Source organism: Athene noctua, chromosome 5, assembly GCF_965140245.1.
Source record: "Athene noctua chromosome 5, bAthNoc1.hap1.1, whole genome shotgun sequence".
NCBI lineage: Eukaryota > Metazoa > Chordata > Aves > Strigiformes > Strigidae > Athene > Athene noctua.
Window position 1 is genome coordinate 46,829,091 of NC_134041.1, and position 19,675 is coordinate 46,848,765.

Genomic DNA, 19,675 nt, shown 5'->3' on the forward strand with positions numbered 1-19,675 from the left:
TGACAACCGATAAAGAAGTAAGTATAGACTTTTTATTTACCAGGTTAAGAATTTAGAACGAGAAGTTGAATTTTAGATCTTTTGTGAGTAGCTTACAAAACCAGTTTTATGTAAATATCATTTTCAAAGCAATGTGATTTGTTGATCTTGCTTGTCAAAGGGAAGACATGCTTCCTCCTTTCCTTGGAGCCTCTTGTGCTCCCAACCATCCCACATACGAATTTGTTTTTTAAAGTAAAGCTAATGTTAATTTTAATTTTACAAATTTTTTTAGTTTTACTTTTCTATAGATGGGAAAGGGATCACTGTATGGGTTTGAATCAGAATTCTGTATGGAGAATTATGCTGTTGTGTGAGCCTGTGCTCTTTAAGTGGTAGATGGATCCTTGATACTGACTACAAGTGTTTTTTGGAATGCAGAATTAAGTTCAGTTGATTGCAATTGCATTCAATTAGTTGATCTTTTTATGGAAACTCTAATAAGGTGAGTATTGGCCAAGAAAAGGTAGCTAGAGTGGAGAAGGAGGTGATTTATTTCCCTGCACATCTTCCCCTTCTTAGTAGATTCCTCACATTACAGTGGCTGTTTTAATACTCTGATGAGATGACAGAAATATATGAAGAAAACTCTACCTAGTTTTCTAGATGACTAGAAAAAGTCTTCATGTGATCTGGCTGGAGCATGAGTCTAGAATCACTATTTGAACCTGTAAACCGCAACTTTAAGTCACTGGAAAGATTGCATTAGTATTGATGGATTTCATGCGTTGTTAATTTAGGACTCTGCATAGTTGTTTTCTGTAAAATGTACTAAGAACAGACGTAGTTTTAACAGAGGGCTCTAAGTCTTCACAAGAGATTTATCAATCGGGCAATGTCATTTGCTAAACTACTGAGCTAATTCGTTAGTACAAACATCTCGTATTATATTCTCCTAAATTTCATTTTGCTGTTGCATAACTCAGAAGTTTGTTGCTTTAAAGCTATATTTATTTTTCTATACCAAACCTGTCATCTTTTCTGAAATTATCACCTTTAGTAGAGAAAGCCATCTATTTATTGTTAAATATTCAATAGGCTCTTAGAAATAAAATAATTGGCTTTGAATTTTCTGTAAAAAATTAGTATTAAAAAAGAAATCATAATGGTCCTAAAGTATTAAAAAATCAATATTTCTCAAATCTCTTGTCTTCAGGCAAACTGAAGTGACTTAACCCTTCTCTGTTCAAACTTGAAAGGGGTAGACAAGTCATAAACCAGAAATTTAAATGTGCCCTTGTTGCATTTATGCAGGTTTCCTCTGCCTCAGTACTTCTCTTCTGGATAAACACTGAGACCTGATGTCCACCTTTGCTTTACAGAATCTGTAACTAGTGAAGTTAGACTTTCTGGTGGCCAAAAGATATGTTAAAGTGTACTGCTATTTTAAGAAATGTACTTACACTGCATTTCAGACCTGTGGTATACAAAAATCACTCAAGTATATTTGTGGTTTTGTTTATAATAGTTGCCTGTGGAAAATAGCTCCTGAGATCAAGCTGTAAACTTGAAATTCTGTGCTATGCCACTCCTCTTGTGAGTGGTGTAAGCCAAACAGAGGACATAATGCAGATGCACATTAGATGTTGTGCAAGGAACTTCCATATCAATTACACACAAGCTAGAGACCTCATTAAACACATGTCAACATTAGGAGTAGTTTAGTCAATCATGTGGAAGTTGTTCAACTTAAAACCATCTGATTTATGAAGGTGTAATATGAAAGCTATGCAGAAGGCTAAGAAAATTAATCCTGTAGTCAACTATGAGAATATTTCATTTTAGAGTAAGCTTCAGATTTTTCAGACATCTTTAGCATTTATAATGGTCTAGTAATAACTTGCTGTAGTCTTCACACAGCTAACATTAACTCCTTTTTCCAGATTCCTTAACTGCATTGGCATTTAACAGAGCTGGAAGTATTGTGAGATACAACTTCCAGTTTCAAGGGCAGTATGGACAAACATTAAAACTGTGATTACTTTTGTGAATCACAGAATGAATTAATGAAGGTACCTTTAAGAAACAGAACGCTTTTGTTCTTTCCTTTCATAAATTTGAGCCTTTGAAGCATTTGTTGTATTAAGTATCTGAAAACTGTGCTCTGTTTGCCATATCTGTTTAGCAGATGTCCAGAAGCCTTTAAATGTGACAGCTGAAAACTAGACAAGCCTTCACAAACACATGATGCATACAAATCAGCTATGTGTGAACTGTATTTTCACAAAGAAATTAAATAAAATTCATTAATGCAAGAGCTTTATGTACACTGTGCATTTGTTTTGCTTTCAGTAGCAATCTAGCATATACTTGAAATAGTGTTGGCTTTCTCTAGGTCAACCACAGATTCCTACAGAATATTCATTTTGGTAGTGTTAGATCCACTTCTAAACGGAGTTATTGAATCATCATTGTTATGTAGCTTATGCCATTACAATGTCGATTATGTTACTAATTAATTTGTTAATGTATGCAATTGTTTTATTTTAAAATGGCCTTTTTTCATTTCTGCATCTCTTTAATTGCCACGATCTTCATCTTTTGTAACCCTACTTTTGAACAACTACTGTAGTAATCTCCTTCCTTAATTGTAAAATGGTTTTGCCCAGGAGCCGTTGGTCTTCAGCATATCTAGATAGATTGCTGTCCTAGCTGGTATTTGTGTTGTACCTAAGACACATCTTGCCCCAGACTGTTTGCTGGCTTAGCATCCCAATTTTCTTCTAAGACTAAGCCCATTTATGCTTACTCTTAGGAAAGGATTGCTTTAGCAACCATGAACATGAAAAACAAGTCTGATTCCACACAAAATTTGTAACTAATGATGGTTGTTCCTGTCTATGACTTTTCTCATTTCTTATATTTTATTACATTTCAAGGTATTAGGGTATGAAAATATCTTCTCAGCTGTGCTTCCTCACTGTAGTAGGACCAAACTGATAAGTATAATTTCTTACATGAAAGGGTACTTAGGGTAAGGTATTGTGAGCTATAGCATGGGATGAATCCTAGTTTTTCATTTTATGTTGTCTAGTAAAGGTATAAAACAGCAATTAAGGAGCAGTCTTAGAGATTTAACTGTACAGAGCATGTGTTTCTCCACTCTTCAAGTTGGCAGTGTTCTAGCCAATTCTATTTCCATGTCCCTAGTGGGAAAATTATCTTCTGGGTTCCATTTCTTTGTCTGAAAAGAAGAGACATCTCTCAAATGTATGCTTTCCTGTTAATTGTTGCTATCTCTAGTGAAGGAAAGGCACAGAAGAGGTCTTAAAATATTTTGTGCTCTTATGTAAGCTGAGAGATCCTTTCTTTCACAAAACCTGTTCTGTTTTTGTTCCTCTGTATGCCTGGAACACATGCCTTCAGAGCACTGTGTGAGAGAAGTAACATTATCTGTAGTTATGGGGTTTTTTTTAAAGTGATCTCTGATTCAAAAAGCACTCACTTGGTATCTAGTTGATGTGAAGGCTAGCAGGAGTAATAGCCAAGAAAATATTACTTGATCGTAGTACTATGCTGAAGGTAAATACTCAGATATCTAGTTGAAAGCACATGGTTTTCTAATTCAATTCTACTTGTGAATACATAAATGTGCTGTGGTTAACTCAGGTATACAACACTTGGGGGCCATGTGAACTATTCAAGTTCTTGTAATTGCCTGCTGTTTCAGCTAAACTTCCTGGAGATGAGCCTGTGTTGATCTTAAAAGCAAAATGTGAGATTGCCCAAATCCAGCCATAATGGTGTTCAGGTTCAGGTCTGACAACCGTGTCTGTACCACAAGCTCTGCGTGACCATACACCTTGCCTGAGCCACGCTGGTGCCAGCTCTGTTTTGAACACATTAAGCTCATTTACAGTTTGAGAGTGTGCTGTTCAGAGTTGAAGCTCTGTTACTTTGGAGACTATTATATCACTGTTCAGTGTTATAGATCATAGGCATAAAAAGCTTTAACTAAAATGGGGTCTGGAATGAGTATCAAGCCATCTCTCTCTGCCTTCTAAAGAAATCAATTTACACACATTTTACCAAATATATTGCTATTATTTATATAATTTTGCATTGCAAAGGTTTTTTTGTTTAATTGATGTCTAATTGTCCGTTTCTAAGATTTTCAATGCACCTGCAGTAGCACTTTTTAAGTGAAAGCTGTGTGAGCAAAGAATTAGCTCCTCTCTTTCTCGCTCCACCTTCCTATCCTCAAATCCTCTGTTTCTCTGACGTTTTTCAGCTGTACTGGAAAAATATTGTAATGTATACTGTCCATACATTGTGGTGTATCTTGATTAATAATTTGAATGCTTTCTGTATTAGAGGCAAAGTTTGATAGTAGTATTAAAATACACCACTATGTTATCTTCCAGATATCTTTAAGTTAGCAAGTTTATACAGAACAGTCTTGTTGAAAAATGCTAAGACACACACCTTTCTTTAAACAGAAGTAAATGACAGATGTTTGCATATTTGTATATAAACATTGTTATACATGGTTTCTTTTATTCTAAAATCTCACTGTTCTTTTAAATATGTTTATTTTAAAGCTGGGTGAAGAAATTTGGTCAGTCTTCATTGTCAATATTACTCAGGTGTGGAGGAGGAGGAGAATGGGGTGTCAGTGAAACATTTTTATAAATGTCTATGCATCTTAAGGTTAGCCATAATGTTTACTTTCATAGATACATGGTGCTTTTCAAGGAGCTACAAGTTCAGTGTATCCATATTCATGCTTTTCCAACTTAAACTTTATCAGGCTGTATAAAACAAGTGATGGGTGGAAATTGTTGGCAATTTTAAGTCTCCTGCAGGACTACTGAGTTCTGGTTGCTTTTGGTGGAATCAGGCTAAGACTTACGTACAGCCTTGAAGGTCCCCTATGGAACTTTCACTGTAGAGATATAATGGTATTTCCATTTCCAAGATTTTTATTGTGCTTCCTTGAGTAAATACTCATATAGCAATCTGAAGAGTTAGTAAGTTAGTATGCCAAACCACACTGTACTATTTTAGGGTTCAGTTTTGGAGTATTCTCATCATGAGCAATTGTGGGCTGCCGCTAAAAGGTTGCCATGTATTGAAAATTGCTTAGGTGAGGTATTTTCAAGGAAAAGCACCATAGTTGATGTGTGAGAGGAAATTGAAATATTCTGCGGGATTCTTCCCCTGCTGACAGTTGACAGTGTTCTGGCAAGTTGACAGTTAATGGAACAAATGTATTATTAGTTTCCTCATTAATAATAGAAATCTGGAATCTGCATCCTGCCTTTCTTCCCATATGTACTTCTGCAAAATTGCTAGAAAATGGAAGAAAATGTCAAATTTCAGGCAGGCAAGTTTATCTGATATAGCTTAATCATGTTTTAATGAAAGACATTGCAGGCATACATTGTGTAAGAATCTTGAAAGTCTGACAGTTTTTGAATTTAGACTCAGTTTAATATTTAAAGACTAAGAATTTTGGTGTTGTGGATCTTTGAAGCTAGATTTCGTAAGGCTGGTCACCAGTAAATTAGGAAAAAATTAAGGCTTTGGCTTAATTGTTTGGCAATACCAGACACTTCTGAAGATGCTTTGTGAGAGGTGACGAGACAGGGAGTGCAACAGATTTAGAGCTGAGTTGGAGCAAAGCACTGAGTGGAAGTAAACTTGCTTATAGAATGAGAGGCTTACGCTTTCCATGGTTGATGGACAAAACTGTGTAGAAGTTATGAGACTTTGTGGTGAGGTGTGCAGAGGAGATGGATGTGAAGGCTCGTTCAGGCTGAGGAAGCTCTTAATAGCTGGATGAAATGCCAGAGGGTTGGAGGCGAGGGGAAGGCATATATATATATTCTGAGACTTCTGTGGTCTGTGCTGATCTGAGTGCATTACATCCAAGTGGCTGGCTTATTTGCATCCAACAGTAGCTCACCATACTAAATGTGCAAGAAATGGCTTTTCTGAGAATTGACTTAATTTCTGCTGAAGCTGAGTAAGTTTTATGCTAAAAGAGCATGTATTTAAAATGAAGAGATAGACTATACCTCTTGCTAACACAGGAGAGGCTGGTAATTTTTGATGAACAGCATATGGGGCTGCAGAAAAAGCAATGACGGTTTAGATGCAAGTGGAGATACTCCTCATTCTTCACTCCAGGATACCTTTCCCTCCTTATTTAGTTGCTCTTCTTTCTTGCGATCACTGTATAATGGGTAGCATTTTTCTATTCTGTCTATTGGTCTGGGGTGCTTTGAATTCTTTCTCTTCTTCAGCCACTGTTATAAGCCTAGACTTCAATCTCATGTGAAGCTTATGGGAACAAACCTCACAGATAATGGGAAGGGAACCAACTACTGTCATGCTGGTTTTATGTGCTTAAGCATATGTTTAGCTACATGAAGATTTTTCAGGGTTTTTTCTAAGTCAGTTGGGCAACAGACTAATGTATGCATTTAGCTAACCTGTTTGGTATCATCATCCTTCTCATGTTTTGAACTGTTGACTGTCAGTACTCTTGAGTAATGGTAAACAAGAATATCCCTAATCCAAAGTAGACTTTTTTTGGTGCACATTGGGATATAAGATACTATATATACTAGTCTTTAAAGATGTAACATTAAATTTGGATTTGTGCTCCAGAGTTGCTGTATGCAAATGTATATTGAAGTTCATACAATTTCCTAGTTGTATCTGAGTATTTGTTTTTCTTTGGTGTTTTGACTGTTTTCACTTGCGCATTACAGCCTGACTTAAAGTTTCTTGGGAGTTCTTTAAATTTTTTTTTTTTTTTTTAAATCAGTCCCTTTCCTGAAATTGTGCCTTACAGAAAGTGCAAGTTCGGTTTTGCTGTAGGTAAGAGCAGGGTGGTTTGTTTTCACTTTCTTCCTCCTGTAAATAGTTCCTGAAAAAGCAGTCTTTGCACTGTAAAACCCATCCCTCCAGTCTTGCTCTTTGCTCTTTTCCTAGGGCTTGGAAATACTGCCAAAGGTGGTCTGAGAAACTTCTAATTTTCACAGTCTTGCAAGGCTAGTGACGTACGGGTCAAAGTAGCAGTGGTGTGTTTAAGTCACGGTCCAGGTAGGTCAGATCTCTTACAGAATACCCACAGCTATTATAAGAACATCTGTTATAGGGAAGAGTTACTTAACAAGTTTAATGACTAAGAGGGAAGCATTCACTGAAACTTTCTGGTAATTTATTTTGTAAAGAGTTAGATACACCAACAACTAGAAGACTGAGGTTATTCAGCTGTCACTAGAAAGATACAGTGCATTGTAGGCTGTTCAGTATTATTCTTATGCAACGTATGGCATGTTTTTTAACAAGATTTTAAAGACTCAAGTAGCAGGGGAAGCCTTTTAAAATATTACTTTTAAGTTTTAAGCATCACAGCTGACATTAGTTAGTGAATTTTTCAAGAAGGTAGAAGCACATTTAATTATATCTGACTGTCACTGAATCATGTCCCTCAAACACTTAGCTCATTCTTTTTTAAGTAACCAATTATAATTAAACCATTGACAGCAGGAGTTTGTAATTTGTGTAGAATTAAGATAGGAATGTGATAATTGTTGGAACTAGAGAGTTTAGAAGATTTTTATTTTTTTTTAAATTTCTAATGTAACTTAAAATGCTCTGAATTGTGATAGAGTGTATATACAATATTTTGCTTTGGAAATGTTAGGATAGTTTATCTTAAAATTTTTTTCATAGCTACCTAAATAGATTTATATATTTGAATTTTTGAATGTAAATATTTTTATTGTTGAAGATGTTGGAGATGTTTCCTTTTCTCTATTTAGGCAGTCCAGTAAAGAAAAAAAAAAACAAAAACCTTTGGCTCTAAGTGGTTTCAAGCTTGGGGAGCAAAATCATCCCTAATGCTTGAAAAAGCCTAGTTAGACATATCTTCTTTTGATAAGCCTGGTACTCTCCATGGGTATGGAAAGGTAGGTGAAGACACAGTTTTTTGAGAGAAGTGAGATTTCTGTTCATGATGCACAGGAGAGAGTGGAAGGGGCAAAACCAAAGGTTGTGGAAGGAGGGGAGATAGCCTAGAATGGGTGAGATGGTGAGCTGGTGCTGAACTGGCCTCCTGCATGACTGAAGCTGGAAGCTGTCTGTTGGACAAATGCTTTGCCACCAATGCTAATGTATAGGCAAAACTGTCCTTCGTGCTTTCTGTCTCTTTGGCCAATGGGTACGTTTCCCATCTTCCTTGTCAGCTTTGCTTCAGGAGGCACCTGCAGAGTGCAGGGCGATGGACCATGAGAGCTTAACACTTCCTGGGGATCTCCTCTATCCATCACACAGCTGCTGGCTAAAGTGAAAGAGAGAATTTACATACCAAACCTTGTCACAAACTTGATTTTTTTAGGATCATCATAGCTACCGTAGTAGTCCAGAGTGTGGGCTTTTCAATTACGAAGTTTAAACTTAGTGTACAAGTGCTTTATTTTTCTTTTCATTTATCTTTGGAGCAGAGTCACCTAGATGACTGCAAATATATTCAGAAAGCAGTGAAAGCATTATTACAGAAAGATTGCACACAGAATTCTTTTTTTTTTACCTTGGTAAAAATAAGCAAGGATTTCTTTTATGTGCTGCCATATGCTAAAATACTATTATGAATTTTAAAATGGTTAGTAAATACAAGTTTCCCAGTACATATTTGCCAAGCATATTTTACAGTATTGAACATATAGCAAATGCCAAAGCTTTAAGGAAATAAAATTTGATTGGTAATACCACCATATGTGGTATACATGTAAAATCTGTTAATATAAAGGAATTATTTTCTAAGAGAATACTGTCTCTCAGGGTCTTTCTCTTAAACAATACTTGCTTTTTTTCATCCTTTGAACCTGTGGAGTTTACCAAATTGAAAGCAATTTCAATTAAACACTTGGTTTTGGCTATTCAAAGTATTGACCTTTAAATGGGAAGGTGTCAACATTCATCTGAAAACCATGGATGGAGAGGAGTTGTCCTTCCTGCATTTGTTTCCGAGGAATTATCCAAAGTGAAGTATTAAACTTTAATTATCTTCATGCTGATACCAAACAGCAGAGCTCTATCTACTAAGCTCTTCTGGCTAATCCTACATTGTTTAATGTCACTTAATACAGTTTTAGTGGATAAACTCAATAGTTTTCTTCCTCAGCTGATGATGAACAGATGTAAGACTGTGTGAAATATTGTCTTCATTCTTTGTTTTCTAATTTTCAAAAATTTGGTTTACTTTCCACAACAAATTTTCTGATTCGGGCTATTTTTTTGTCATTATGTATTTGTTGGGCATCTTTATTCCACAACTTTTGTGTAAGTACATCTGTGAAAAAAGTGTTGAGAAAGAGTCAGAGTCCAATGATGTAGTCGTAAAAGGGTTAGGAAAGAAAGAGCTGGGGACAGTGTTGTGTCTTGCTAAGAAATTAGGCTCTTTGGCTGCCTCCAGTAAGCCTGCCTCCACCCCACAGAGCTACCATTTACAGTCTGAATCCCCAGCTTGTATACAATTTTCCTTGTGCTAGGCAAGCATTCTTGTCCAGTTATGCCTCCCCTATAAACTGGAGAAGGAAGTTATTAACAATATTGCTAATACACTAATACAAGCTCCTTTAGTTAAGTCTTTGAGACAGAGGCTCATTTTTTTGACAGTATTTAGGAAAAGGGGCTTGTTTAGTAGATGTTTCTTTTGAGATAAGTGCCAATTAAGATAGTGCATTTTTAGTTTATAATATATAGAATAGTTAAAAATGTGTCCTTTTAAGAACTTCAGAGTGCTTTGTATTGCACCTGTGTATCTGAAATGAATGCAGGTTAACTAGTTGAACGTAGAATATGGTAAGTTTACAGATTCTTAAAATAATTTTACTTGTACAACAGTTGTGATTATTTGTGGAGGCCATATTTGCACTGTCTGCATTTTCAAAGCTTGTTTAAAATGTAACAGATGTATAGTGTCATGGCATCTGGAAGCTAAGAATCTGTTTGGGGATGTTTAATAATATGAGAAAATGTTTCTGAAGTGAGTAACAAAGGAAGACAGCATGCTGTTGCTCTTGAAGAAATGGAGAAATTGCTTCTTCTAGTCAAACAGGAATTTGCACTACTAGGCATCCATTACAGCTACACCCAAAACCCACATAAAGAGAACATTAAAAGTGCACAGTTAATGTCAGAGACAGGCAATGATACAGTAAAAGCCACTATGCAGTTCTGTTATTTTCTCATGTGGAGATGTGCATTGAGATGTTGCCTTTCTTTTTTTAATATGAGAGGGTTTTGGTGGAATATACCTCCTTTTTTCTTACCCTTGTTCTCTCCCTGATTATTGCTTTTATTCAGAGGAGCTAGTATGTGAGATCTCTGACAAGGCCAGAAATTGACTGTATGTGCTTCCATACAGCGATAGGTATTCCTGGCAGTTGTGGACAAGAGTATTTTGATGACTGCAATGTCTGGAGGACTTACTGATATTTTGTCACTCTTGTATTTGCAGGGTTATGTAACAATTTAGGTTCTAAGGGACCTCTGGAGTGTCTGGTCCAAACTCTGCTCCCTTGCTGCATGTGTGCGTGTGAAGGGATGGCAGCACTCTCTGAGCTTTCTGGATGACATGTAGCTTCCTGACTTTTGATCTTCTGTCACTGCCATTTAAGATACTTGGTACCATCCATTCACCTTTGTTTTTCTATTATTTTTTCCCTTCTAGATTCCTATCTTGAGATCATTCCTAAAAATAAAACATTTCAGAGACATGCCATCTCATTCTGGCAGACATTAAAAATAACATACATTTGCATATGAGACTTACTTGGAAATGTCTTGCACCTGTTATAAAGAATTTTGCCTTTTGTTGGATTATATACAGTTGTAAAATCTTAGTTTTTTCAAATTTTATGTCTTTATAGGCCAGAAGCAAAATTTGGATGAAGTGATCTATCTAAGTTGCCATCATGAGCAGAAGCAAGCGTGACAACAATTTCTACAGTGTTGAAATTGGAGACTCTACTTTCACTGTATTGAAACGGTATCAAAACTTAAAACCAATAGGCTCAGGAGCACAAGGGATAGTATGGTAAGATTTCTTTAAAACAGAAATGCACTTTTGGGTTTCCTTACTAGAATTTTCTGAGTCCTTTAACTGTTGTATGTCATGGAGTAGGAGTGTGGAGAATTACCTTTTATGTGCAAAACGGCAATAGTAATGGTTGGCTGTTTCTCCTTAGCAAGGGCTGTTGCTTTTTGACCCGTGTCCTTTCCTGCTTCTGAACTGATGCCCTTCTGTGCAAATTCAGCCAGCTGTGCTGAGTCCTATAAATTAATGGGGTGGGGGGAGTGGGGGAGGAAGGGGGAGCAGAGCGGAGTGGGGAACCTGGATAAAGAAACTAATCCTAATCCTAAACCACACTGCTTACAGTGAAACAAAAGCCAGAAATACTCTGTATAATATTTGCTGCTTGTAAATGCTTTTATTTCTTGAAATGGTTTGTTAGGGTCCTGTTTCTCTTAGTTTCATAATCTATCTAAGTAGTGAGCATTTGTGATGCTGACTGTCATTATAATATGTAAATACCTGATGCAGTTTAGGAAAATACGAGTTGACAATATAATTCTTTGAATAAGAGCTCTGCTGTGTGGACTGAAGAGTGTCTGACTGATTTAAGATTGGTGACAACTAGCTGCTTGTAGGCACTGTTTCCTGTGCAGTGATATTGCCCCAAAGATAAATATTGGTTTAAGCTTCTTGCAAGGTTTTTGGATGTTCTAGAGAACAGTGTAGATGGCACAGGAAATTGCAGGTTTTTCAGTTTATTGTAACTCTTAAGACACTAACCAGGGACATAAAAATACAAAAGAAACATTAAGGAAGAAGAAGGTAGGGAAAAGCATAATCTTCTCAAATACTTTTCCCTGTAACCTCTTTACTGCCTTGATCTCGTCTTGATCGGTGTTTAGAGAATGTGTGGTAGGGGTGAGTTTTGAATTCATATATGTGTTTTAGCTGGGTTAATAATAAACAGTGTGCTTAGTGCAAATGAAAACTTGAAGGCCAGTACTCTAGAAAGTTGTTTTTAAAATGGTAACTTCTAACATTAAGATTATTTGGTCTGTAGGTAGCAGCAGCAGGAAAACTGATCTGAATTTTGTTTGAGTTTGTATTAATATAATGAGGGCATACACAGTTGTTTGAGTTTTGTTTAGTTACTACAGAAATGCCTACAAAAGCTTTAGATGTTATTACTCTCTGATTCCCAGTCATATGTTACTGCCTGGTTTTCAAATTTACTGCCCCTCCTAGACCTCAGGTCCAAAAACTGTGACCGTGTAATTATGTGTCATTCTGTAATTGCTGCTAGTGTTAAATGAAGCTTTTTTAGTTAAACTATTCTGATTACCCTGAGGAGGACTGGATTGCTCATGTGGTTAAATTTTCTTGTGATTTGGGTTGGATTTTCTGTTAGCTTGATTGCTTTTTTTTAAAAAAACCTGATCCGACTTGGTTCAGAGGAGTACTACATAGATGGCCTAAAGGCTCAACCATATGTAATACTGAAACAGGCTCTAAGGCTACTGTTGTGTACTGGGGATGCAGAAGTTTAAATACTGGTACAGGACTCCTATGTTGGCAATCTTTCCTGACCACCTCTTTGTCGCCCTTTCATAAAATATTTCTTATCTTGTGGGTAGGTGGGTGAAATTCAAGATAGTGGAAAATGTAAACCAAAGAGAATTATCAGTATATACCGTTGCCATTTTTTCTTCAATAGTGACTAGAGGTTTTAGCATGGGGGGGGGGGAAAAAAACAAACCAAAAACAAACAAACCAGAAAAAATTATTCAAGCCTACATACTATGTAGACAACATGCTTTTTTTTGAAGTAGCTGGCTGGATTTAGTAGATGCTGACCATTTACTGGTGATATTCTTCATTAGGTTTGAGAACCATTCTTGGTAAGAGACAAGAAAACAGTATTTTTCCTGCTGAGGCTTTTTTAGTAACTGATAAATATTTCCTGAGTCTGCATGGTAGTCAGCTGTTGTATTACCTCTTACAGGAAACAAAATCCATGCCTTCCTGTCATGGAAATGTGATACATATGGGAGTTGTCCCCAGTTAACAGTCTTCATCAGTTAAACAGCCACTGTTTAATTGATTCAGTATGTCATTGTATGTCACTGAATCATATGACAATCTTGGCATTAGTCTGCAAACAAAATGTTACTCTTTCTTTCTACCAAGTAAAAGCGAGTGACATCAAGATGTTAAAGCTTCCCTAATGTTTATTTTTTGTTTCATCTTGACATTGATGCTCTCATTGACATGAGGATATTAAGCAGCTGCATAAGTGCATGGGACCTTTACATAACCTAGTTTTCCACTCTCTTTCTCCCTTTCTTTCAGTGTGAAGTTTTTACATAAAATTGATGTGCTTTTTATGTTTGAAATGTGTTGGATCTTTTTAGGCTGTCTGTTCTTGGGTACCAGCGAGTGGCAAGAACTCAGTATCTTTAGTAAGACATTTTAGGAATCAGAGTTCCTGCATCATTTTGTGGAGGTTGTCAAGTGTTAATACTATGAAGCTGGCAAATATTTCTAAGTTTTGAATCGCTCAGCATCCAAGAGCACGTTGCTATTATACTTGCTAAAGCTGAATAATACTGAAGATCTGGTTTATCTACAGACATGATACAAGGTATATGAAAAGGGTGGCAAATGCCACAGCTTAAATGTTCTTGACACTGAATGTAATAATGTTATTTTTAATTACAGTGCAGCTTATGATGCCATCCTTGAAAGAAATGTTGCAATCAAGAAATTAAGCCGACCGTTTCAGAACCAAACCCATGCTAAAAGAGCCTACAGAGAGCTTGTTCTTATGAAGTGTGTTAATCACAAAAATGTGAGTGCAGTGTCCTGCTTTAAATGTTAAAGAATTAACCAGAAGGTAATTCTTTGTACATCTTAGAAGTGACTTCAGAGGATGTCATCCTCTGTAGATTGTAAAGGTTTCATGTATGGTTGTATCTCCATGATCAGGGCAGAAGGATCTTACAGAAGAGGTATGATTGACTAGTTCTAATACCTGGCCAGTCTTTAAATACCCCCATCAAACTCAGGAAGGGGGTCAGTTACATTGCTACGTTTTACAAACAGCTGGCAAATAAGAATACCGTTAGTGGTAAGTGCATTCTTGTTTCTGTTGCTGCTGCTAGAGAAATAGGAGAGAAAAGGCCATAGTAATTTTTTTTTTCCTGGTGCATGAAGGAGTTAGGAGTGTTGTGGTGTGACAACAGGAACTGTCTGATGCTGAAGAAGCTATGGAGAAGACCAGATCACAGAAATGGGGAGAGAATAAGAGATAAATTTATCAGAGCTGCTATTGGCCATTTTCTTCCTTCAGAGACAACTGTATGCAGTCTTCCTCACCTTCCCTCTTAGTTCCCCTTCAGCAAGATAAAATTTCCCCTGGCTGCTAGGGAAGGAGGGAGTCATAGAAGACTTCCTCTGTCTTTTAGCTACTTGGGAGAATTTTGTATTTTTATAAGACAAAGATGGTTTATATGTGGATTCTCTGAAAGAATTTTTACCTAATAGCATAAATTGTATATTGATAAACTATTGCAAGGCTGTCTGACTCTTCAAGAGTAGTAGCTTGATCTGTTTCTGCACATGCCATCCATTCGTAGCAACTGGGAAATGTCCTAAAGCAGCTCCAAAGAAAATGTTTTTCATGTGTTGCTTCACCTCTGTAAATGGCAAAATGGTATCTCTTAGGTAGTCTTATGTCAGTTTTTACTTTTATTTTTCCTCACATGAAATAAAAATATTACCATCTCTTCAAACTGAAAGTAGGTGGCAGGGTGAGACTGACTAACTTCCTTACGTTTTAAGCTTTGAATATCAACTTGCTAATACGCACAGAGTGTTTTTACTTTGTGATTTGTGGAGGAAAAATAATCCTGAAATCATTAGCATCATATTAGATTGAGCCACTGAGCATCTTGAGCTTCAGTGTGTACCAGGAGGTTCGCATCAGAATACTGGGTATCGTTTTTGAAATGTTGACTTTGCAACTTTGCTATTGCTATGGTACAATTATACTTTCTCTCCCCCTTTCTACAGATAATCGGCCTATTGAATGTGTTCACACCACAAAAATCCCTGGAAGAATTTCAAGATGTGTAAGTCTGATTTGAACTGAGAATTGATTTAAAAAATATTCACACAGAAAGATGAACAAGGGAAAGAACACAATAAAATGGCAGTATTATCTGATTTTATTTTTTTTTTCATAAGCTACATAGTGATGGAGCTCATGGATGCAAATCTCTGCCAAGTGATTCAGATGGAGCTAGACCATGAACGAATGTCCTATCTTCTTTATCAAATGCTGTGTGGTATCAAACATCTGCATTCAGCTGGAATTATACATCGGGTAAGTGAATTTAACTGTGTATATTTTGCATTGCACCTGGTTTTGTCTTGAGTATTGAAAAGACAGAAAAAATTCAGTAATAGGAGCACAGAGGGTGATCCATATCCTGTCCCATAAGCAGAGAGTAAAAGCTAAAAGGAGATCATCACACACTTAGCTTTTTCCACTGTAATTCTGGAATGAAACTTTTGAGTGTTTGAATCATTTGGTAATCATCTGCACAGAGCAAATAAAGATTTTTGCAGTAAGTTACATTACTTCCTCTAATTTTATGTAATGTTCTATTTTAGTAGTCATGGCAGGAAAGAATATCTGAAAGTGTCTCTGCCTTTATTGTTTTGGTAACCAAGCCTGAAATCCCATCTTTTGAAAGAACTGCCCATTTTATTTTGCTCTTCTACTAGCAGAGTAATGAATAAGTATCTGAAATCTCCAGATAAACAGATGATGATAAAGGCCTGTCAGTGGAACCTTCATACACCTGTGTGTCACAGAGCATTCAGACAGTCCACAGGCAATACTATTACTTTTTAAATGGCATGTGTCTGTTGCAATCCAGTCAAGAAATTGTGAATTTAAGGTTGCATGTTCAAGTTGAACATCTCATATATATTTGTATGTAATGTAAAGGTTGCTTGAGATTGTCTACTTATAACTTTTCAGATATAATCTCTGCTATTTGGAGAAATTGTAAGCTTGTATTTCTACAGTGCTACATTTTTCACTGTAGTTTTTTTAGAGTTTTTAAAGTCTTAATTTCTGAAATGATGCAGAAGATATAATTAAACTTATTCATGTGTGATACTTTAAGTACTACACAGTTCCTCATGGATGATGTACAGAGCAAAGCAAATCACAAATGGCAATTCTGAGTGTTACCACAGGAATTGCTGTTAGGATGCTTGTCCCGTTCAGTAGTTCACCTCTTGTGACCAGGGTTTTGAATGGCCCACACACTGGATCTGGCAATATGACACTCCCATTCAGTGTGCTGTTTTTCCGACAAGGGCACTGGAACAAATGTTTGAATAGAGAATATGGTTTGAATGGCCAGACACTGCTTCCCTTTGGTCAGCTAGCTCTAGTACTCATCAGCTGAATTGTTCCAGTGAGGAGCTCAGAGGGGAAAGGTGAAGGCTTCCTTCTTGTGTGCAGTTTACCTTGAACTGCTTGTTGTGTTTGAAAGAGATGGGCAAGGGAAGGTAGGTAGAAACATCACCTGCAACCAGGCATTGCACCCTATGCTTCTTGGTCTGCCTGTGGGAGTTAAGTCAGATTGGTGGGCTTCTTGCATTATTCTGGGAATACTAGGCAAAACTAGGTTACTTCACATCCCACAGTTGTGATATTATATTGCATATGACATACTATGCAGCCCTTTGTGTCCTAATGCATGTGCCTGTGGGGCAAAATAATGGTTTTACATGCAGCTTCACATTTTTTGGTCTCTTTAGTACTTAGCTATGCAAGTTTAACGGTGTGGGTTTTTGTAGGTCTTTTTTATTTTTCGAAAACTACATATTGTATGGACGTGCTAGAGTAGGTAATGTAAGAGTATCTCTTCCTATAGGTCTTAGCACAGGCAGGAGGGAGCTTCTAAAACTTCATGTGCTTCAAGGGTGGTTTGTACTCCTATAAAGTGGGCATGAAACCACTGAGCCTGTAGAAGTCATACATTGAGAGAAAAGAAGTTACTACGCAGGTAGTTGTTAGGCAGGAGTGAAGACAGCTTTGAGGATAGATCCTGCCTCTGTACAGGTGAGATCTTTGAAATGCTTCATATTGTGCAGTAATATGAAGTGCAGGGGTAACCTATTCCAAAGAGACTATAGATACAATTGCTATGTAAACAGTAACATGTATGCATGAATGCTTTTGAAGGACATGGGCAGATAGATTTCACTTGCATGGCTTCATGGTAGATTTTCAGCTGACAGCTTCTCAGATTTTCTTAGAAGATTAAGTATGTCAGGCAAAACGTTTGCCTTACTTACCCGCTGTCTGCATTATGCCACTATAGTTCAAGGTGTAAAGTATCAAAATCCCGTTTCTCTGTGGAACATGTTAAACAAAACCTCAGAAGACAAAGATTACATGCTTGAAAAGGGACATAGCTCATATGGACCAGGTAGCTGCAATAGTAACCCTTTGTACCACTCTTCTGGGCTTTCAGCACCACTGTCTGTCATGTCTAAAGCTAATTACTTTGTCGAAACTAGTTACTCCTTAAAGGTCGTCTGCAGAACTGTGGCTGCCTGTGAAGCATTCTAGCTATGCATCTAGTGTACTTCTTCAGTGTCTTCTAAAGCTTTAAGCTTTTTTTGGTGTTGGTAGTTTCACATGGTTTTTAACTGGGTTCTTCAGCTTCTAATACAGCTGCGATAATCTCAGCATCTCAGTAACTGTTTCAAAGCTGGCGGAATGACTGAAATTACAACAGTCTGTATATGTGCCTGTAACACTGGATACTGCCTGCCATAGAAATAAGGGTTTTTCTCATAGCAAACTACAGTCACGGAACAAGGCAGAGGTCAAACACAAAGAGTTTCAGACCATTTCACTTCAAAGGTGTAGGGGGCATAGTTAAATGCCGTATCAGTGGATAAAGATTTGATCTCGGTAAAGATTTGATTAAAGCTGTACACTGGCTTTAACAGATGTTGGCAAATGAACATTATTGTGTTCAAAACATTTTGCAGAGATGGAGTTTCCAGCAAGCGTAGAAGTACACATTCATTTATATTTCACAGCCTGAGGAGGATGAATGATCAGCGTTGCAGAGTTGTGCCTCACTGACTTGCTGAAGGACACAAAGTGTCTCATTAGTCTTGCATGGAGGCTCTGAAAGATTGTATTCTGCCTGATTTTGAGCACTTAACAAAGGTGCCTAATTATGGAAGCCCTTCACACAAATCTTTCTTTTTAAAGGGAAAAGGGAGATGCCCCTCCTGACTGGTTAATGCAGAGACAGCCATGAATAATCTCTGATTTTTAGGCGCTGACATTTTACATTTTCAAGGTTAGGCTAGGTATCTTCTGCTATAGGTTCTGGATATATTTATACAGCCTAACTAACTTGATGAGTCTTACAGGAGCTTTTGAGTCGACTCAACGTGTTTATTTAAAACATAAGAGGTATATTTAGATGCAGTGTAAGTCAACTCTCACCTCCATCATTTTGAAGGACAGTTCTGTATTCCAAATTACAACTTGTTCCTAGGCTTCATGACAACTACATGATGTTCAGAAATTAAGGATTGACATTACTCTGTAAGTTTTTGCTTTTTGTCCTTGCAGTGATGTTTTCTCTTGCGGAGGGAAGCTCTCTTTTCAGTGTTAATCCTGCAGCTTTGGGGAGAATGAGTATAGTTAATACTATGAGCATGCACCAGAGATTCTGCAGTGAACATCCTCCAAACAATAGAAGTGTGCAGGAATAAACAGGATTGTAGCAGAATCTGAAACATGCATATTAAATAGCTGGAATGCCTTATAATACTTAATTCATTTGTGGCGTTTGATAATCTTTCAAACCAGAGTTGTCTGCAGAGGCTTTGTGTGTGTGATTTGGAAGTGCATGTGTGAATATGTAACTATGCAGGACTCGAGCCATTAAAATTCTGTTGTTCTAGAACTCTTTTTTGTGGTTTCCTCTCTGTCTTTAATGCAGTTTTCCTAGCTTTCTGAGGAGTTCGCTGAAAGCCATGCAAATACATATGAAAACTATATATATCTTGCAGATAGCCACTTTTAAGTCTTATGAAACAGTGGAAGATAGTGCTGCTTATCAAATCCCTGCAGCTCAAATGCTGGAGTCCTCTGCCACATCAGATTTTTCTCTCAATCTTAGTAGAGTGTAGGCAGAAAGGATCCAAGCCTTATCTATGTTGGCCTGTGTGCTGTGAGTGGTTTTATGATGACAAAGTTACTCTGAAGTTACTCTGTAATATTTGCTCTGTGACATTCAGATGTGTGTAAGATCTCCCTGAGATAACAACCAAGTATGCCTCTGTAGTGTCTGTGTAAATACATGTTGTAAAGCCAATATTGTCAATGTGGTTTTAAGGTTCAAGTGAAGAGAATACAGTTACGAAGTTTCTAAATAACATGATCTGAAGCTGTATCAGGGCAATTTCCACTCCAATTTAATTATTGTGTTAATTTCTGGCACTTTTTCAATGGTGTGCTTTTGGGTTTGGTCACCAAAATTAGTATAA

General features: G+C 37.0%; 1 protein-coding gene across 2 annotated transcripts in view; it reads left to right on the plus strand.

Annotated features, from left to right (window-relative positions):
- Window positions 1-19,675, plus strand: part of MAPK8 (mitogen-activated protein kinase 8) — a 52,375-nt gene that overhangs the window by 14,448 nt on the left and 18,252 nt on the right. For both annotated transcript variants that reach the window (XM_074907382.1, XM_074907383.1), the window contains exons 2-5: window positions 10,929-11,095; window positions 13,793-13,922; window positions 15,146-15,204; window positions 15,320-15,458. In XM_074907382.1, the coding sequence (XP_074763483.1) occupies window positions 10,974-11,095; window positions 13,793-13,922; window positions 15,146-15,204; window positions 15,320-15,458 (450 nt within the window). In that variant the 5' untranslated portion in view covers window positions 10,929-10,973. The remainder of the gene's footprint in view (window positions 1-10,928; window positions 11,096-13,792; window positions 13,923-15,145; window positions 15,205-15,319; window positions 15,459-19,675) is intronic.